We start from the raw sequence: 5642 nt of genomic DNA, 5'->3' as shown, positions 1-5642 counted from the left end.
TATTGGAAAAAAATCTGTGACTGAAAGCTTTAGTTCCTCCAGGTGGCGCTCGGCTGCTCAAAAAGAGGAAATTGTCATTAAATTGCATTTCATCTTAATCTTTCCCCCCGCTTATTTGTGATATTTGTACACTTCAAAGTATAATCTTTTAAATTGATACATGCACATAATTAATAGCTGATATGCAGATGTACAGTCGCTGCCAAAAAGCTCTATAAAATTGTTATTAAAAAAAATATTATTCAGTAATCACACACGACTGCGATTGGGCCGAACTGCCTAGCGCTGAGAAAAGTAACAGATACCACGTGACAACATATTTTTTTATAGTTTACATAATGAATATTATTCTAACAATTTACATCTGAATTTTATCTTTATATCCATCAGACTAAAAACTCTCAGTAAAGACACGTTTGGGCTGCTGTTAAAACATCGTAATTTCATGTAAAATTCCATTCTAGTCGCTCAAATTCTATGCAAATAACGCATCGACTCGTAACTTCCGGGCGCTGCTGTAGCCAATGAAACGCGCTGTATGAAACACGTGGTGCAGGTCCCGCCCAGTACAGCTCTCCAGCTCATGAAAGGTTCTTCAAAAGCAATAAATCACTGATTACATAAAACGTAAATGTTGTATTTTTTCATAAAAATTGTCCCATTAAATATGTCCCTCTGAATAACCATAGCACCCTTTCTATTTTATTCCTGTGTGAAGAATTGCATCTTATTACATTATATACACTTTGCTATTGTTTTGCTAAATAAATTAATACGATTCTTCAAAAGCACAAGAATGTGAAGACATGAAAAAGCAGAGCGTGTGATGCAGCATTATCTCAAATTCTCTAAATAGAAAATAAAATATATTACACCTACTGCAAAATTATACAATGTTGAATGTTCACTCTCTATTTAAGCACCAGCACATTATTATGAAGTGTATAACTACTCGAGATCATTTATAATGTTCATTGAAGCTTACCTGTTTTCATTTTTTTCAGGTCTACTGTACACTGCTGATGCTTCCTTGCGGCTGCACTCCTTACACCGAAACACATTTGTTCCCACAACCGAGTTATGGCAATAAAGTATTGCATACAGCAGTTGTCTTTTGTTCTTTATTGTTTTCTGTTATTTGACATTAGCAACAAACCCAACTTCTGTGTCAACATCACCTCTTTACTGATCTCAACAACAGAGGACACATTATTTCATATGATAGAAGAAAACAGAGAACAGTAATTAATACTTCAGTCACAACTCGGCAATATGGAATCGGTTACAGGGAATTGTTTAATCTGGGTCAAAAATCACATTATATAAATATCCGAGCACTGTGTTTCTATAAGCAGACAATCATCTATAAACAGCTCCATTTATTTGACCGACTGGAAGACCTTGTGGGCCACCTGTAGAAAACAAGAAAACAGAAGTTATATAAAAAATTATTTTAAACAGTTCATTCAAGAGTAAAAAATTCTGTCAGACAAAAGAAGATTTTGAGAATTTTCTCACACACACAAAATAGCAGCGTACAGGTTAGATATGACAAACAAGAGTAAATAATGATAGATTTAGCATTTTTGGTAAAAACTCCTTGAATGTAGGTGTGTGACTGTTATTTGCTTTCAAAATTAATCCAAGTCAAAGACTCTTCATAAAATGCATCATCTAAACCTCTCTACCAATCATTAGCTATGTTTCCACCCTCAGTTGTGAATTTAAAGGGATAGTTCTCACAAAAAAAAATATTTTTGTACTTGTTCTTGTACAAATGTTCTTGTCAAACCATCCTAGGTGTATATATTTATATTTTTTTAAACCGGCTCTTCCCAGCTTCATAACGGGAGTGATTGATACCTGAGATTTTGAAGCCCAAAAAGCGCATCGATCCATCATTAAAGTAATCCATACGACTCCAGGTTAATAAAGGCCTTCTGAAGCGATGCCATGCGTTTTTTAAAATAAAAATATCCATATTTATAACTTTATACAATATAATAATCACTGGCTTCCTGACCTCTGACCCGACTCATGACCTTTGACCCGACTCATGACCTTTGACCCGACTCATGACCTTTGACCCGACTCATGACGTATGATGTAGAATTAGCGTAAGCTTTGACGCCTCTCGCGGTTCAAACAAACTGAGCTGGGAACAAACTCAAGCTCCTCCCACATTTATCTTTAAAAAACCCATTCTCTATCCTCTGTGCTTCCGCGTTCCTCAATATGTCATGCGTCGGGTTAAAGGTCACTCTTCCGCCGGATCTCCGGAAGCCAGTGATTCTAGTTTATAAAGTTATAAATATGGATATTTTTTTTACAAAAACAAATCACTTTGCGACTTTAATGATGGATTGATATGTTTTTTTGGCCTTAAAAATCGCAGGTATCATTCACTCCCATTATAAAGCTTGGAAGAGCCAGGATATTTTTTAATATAACACTGATTGTGTTTGGCTGAAAGAAAATGTCATATACACATAGGATGGCTTGAGGGTGAGTAAATTATGTGATTATTTTCATTTTTGGGTGAACAAACCCTTTCAAATACGCGCAAAATCGGAGTATCACATAAAACATTTACGATCAAAGCAGCGTTTCTATCCCATGTGTTCAGGAGAACAAAATCACTTCCTGGGAAATCGGTGCAAAATATCAGTAAAAAAAAAATGGTTGCTGCAATTGAGGAAGAATCATAAATGAGTTTGTCTCAGAGCGTCAGACAAAACACAATAAACGCTGTCATGTTCTCTTGCGTTCGGATGCTGGTGTTTGAGAACGCAATTTTGTAAACCAAATCATTCTGATGACAGACTTTACAGACGTTTTTAGAAACACCAAAACAACATTTGAGAGGCTGTGCGATCTGAGGTCTGCTGGTTAGTCCAGTCATCCAATCACAGCCTCAGTTTAAATTTTTTAAAAGATAAAAAAAACAGTTTATTTATTTAGTAAATGTGTTTCCATCATAGATTATGCGGATGTCTTCTTATCGGATAAAAAATGTATGCGCCTGAATTGAGTGCATATGTTTTCATGAGCGTTTTTAGAATTTGTGCACATCTTGGTGTTTCCATCCAGCGTTTAATTTAATGCGATATCGCATAATGCACATAAAAACATGTGGACGGAAGCATAGCTAATGGCATCTGACAGCCACGAGCACTCTTACACAGTGGTCACGAGCGTGCAGGAAGTCGAAGAGCTCCTCTGTACACTCTTCTGTGGTCTCCGAGCGAGAGCCGACCCGGGACTCGCACGCCTCCATCCGCTCGCGTGCGTGAACACAATGCTCCGACTGCTCACACTTCTCCCTCACGGTCTCTAGAGGGTCCTGCAGAGCACAAATCAAACAATATTCTTCATCAAACGTGATGCATGGACCAAATCGCTATGTGTACTGTGTGCTAGACGGACTGAGACTTGTTACAGCACTTGTATACTGTTGCTCTCTTGTTGGTCTGATTGCTCTCCTCATTTGTGACTCTGGACCAAAAAACCAGACACATGGGTCAATTTTTTTAAATTGAGATGTATACATCATATGGAAGCTGAATAAATAAGCTTTCCATTGATGTATTGTTTGTTAGGATAGGACAATATTTGGACGATATACAACTATTAGAATCTGAGGGTGCAAAAAAAAATGAAACATTGAGAAAATCTCCTTTAGAGTTGTGCATTTATGTTCACGATTGAGCTGCATTCACTCACAAAAATACATGTTTTATATATTTACAGTAGGAAATTTACTAAATATCTTCATGGATCATGATCTTTACTTAATATCCTAATGATTTTTGGCATAAAAGAAAAATCTATCATTTTGACCCATACAAAGTATTGTTGGCTATTGCCACAAATATACCCGTGCGACTCGAGACTGGTTTTGTGAACCAGGGTCGTATTTTGTAAGTCGGATCAAATATATTTGGATAAATATATCTGCTAAATGATTAAATGTAAATTGTGCATATCATCCAGACACAAGCCTAAAGGGTTGACTGATATAATATATGATACAATGTTCTGTAACCTGGGACTTCAATATCCAAAGTGAATAGTTACGATTGGGGGCACTATAACCTCAACATCCTCAAAACTGCACAGCTGTGATCAAGGAAGTTCACACAAAATCAAAGGCATCCACAGGATCTACTTTTTCAAAGATTTTAGCCATGATTTTCCACACACAGTTGTATTTTGATTTAGGGGTAAAATTACCTGGACATAACTTGACCGTTTTTATGAGATCCACCTTAATATTACATTTTAATAAAATTCCAAATAATAACTTCACTCTTTTAAATGAATAATTAAATTACTGTAATTAATAATAGTTTACTCATTCAAAGTAGCGTACAGCACACTCATTTACTGAGATAACCTGAGGTCTTGATCAAGGGCACAATAGTGAGAGTTTATGGAATTGATCTGTCTTTTTTTTAAATATTATTATTCATATGGATTGATTTGGACATAATGTGGGAATATAGTATGGGTCAGAAAATGTTGATATAATACATAAGAGACATACCACCATGTCCTCCTCCTCCTCTTCTTCTTCCTCCTGAACACAACAAAGTATATTAATAGGTTACATATAACGTTACGTTCATATATATATATATATATATATATACACATGAATAGTATGAAAATAAAAGTAATACATAGGATACTTGGATGAGTGTGTTTACACGTACAAGACTAAGGCGAAATCTCACGCAATAGTTTAGACAGCAGAAGCATGCAATAATAGTGTATATGTACATAATAATCAACCTAAAGATCAGGCTCGGCCACATAAACCAGAAGGTTTCGACATAAAGCGGCTCCTTCGTCCCCTATTACATTTAAACCACTCAGCAAAACACTATATGCTAATATACCTCATCTGGCTCTCCGTTCATGATCATTTTGTCTTCGAAAACCATGATTTCAGCTCAGTTTTCCAGAAGTGACCCTCTGTAGACTGTAATAATCGCCGATGGAGGACAGCGTGACACTTTCCGGAAGCTGTACGTGCGTAAAGACGTTCGTGCAAAGAGAGACGTCCAACTCTGCCAACTTCCGGTTCACTGCGTTCGTGTTATGCAAACACCAATATTTGTGTATAATTGTGTATGCGACAGTAATATTGAATAAAGTGTAGTTTTTAGCGAGAAACATATGTAATATATGACTTATTTCCACATTTAAATACGACTACGGTTGATCTGCGTTACATTATAAATGCTTTGCTGCCATCTGTTGGCTTGGAGAATGAACGTCAGATGAAAACGTCTATCATTAAAATTATTATTATCCAAAAGACCAAACCTGAAGGGTTATCAGGTTTAGTGTATAGACTTCTGTATATTGTCTTTGAACTTCCGTTTTGCGGTGGCTCTGTATTTATGTCCAGGAGTAGCCTAATTAGCTTTTGAAGTGGATTTACTTAATGTAAAGTTAACGGAAGTTATCATTAGGATTGTAATGTTTAAAGCAGATGTATTAACAAATGTCAGTAGACCGGGAAGATTTTAAAACGAGCCGTTCATTCATAAATATAGGCAAGATCACTGTAAGAATACAGACCGGAAGACAAAAGACAACAAGTGCAGCGCTGAAAAGGGGCGGAGCCACATAAG

At 36.3% G+C, this 5642-nt stretch overlaps 1 protein-coding gene across 1 annotated transcript; it reads right to left on the bottom strand.

Annotated features, from left to right (window-relative positions):
* Positions 1-1107: 1107 nt before the first annotated feature.
* uqcrh (ubiquinol-cytochrome c reductase hinge protein) lies at positions 1108-5626 on the bottom strand. Its single transcript, XM_079628452.1, has 4 exons — positions 4902-5626; positions 4547-4579; positions 3182-3343; positions 1108-1412 (listed from the first exon to the last, which is right to left on the bottom strand). The coding sequence occupies exons 1-4, from the start codon at positions 4944-4946 to the stop codon at positions 1380-1382; spliced, it is 273 nt and encodes a 90-aa protein (XP_079484578.1). The 5' UTR covers positions 4947-5626; the 3' UTR covers positions 1108-1379.
* Positions 5627-5642: the final 16 nt, after the last annotated feature.

This window comes from Phoxinus phoxinus (assembly GCF_949152265.1).
Source record: "Phoxinus phoxinus genome assembly, chromosome: 11".
Lineage (NCBI taxonomy): Eukaryota > Metazoa > Chordata > Actinopteri > Cypriniformes > Leuciscidae > Phoxinus > Phoxinus phoxinus.
The sequence above is the reverse complement of the archived record's forward strand: the minus strand, read 5'-3'. Positions and strand labels throughout refer to the sequence as shown.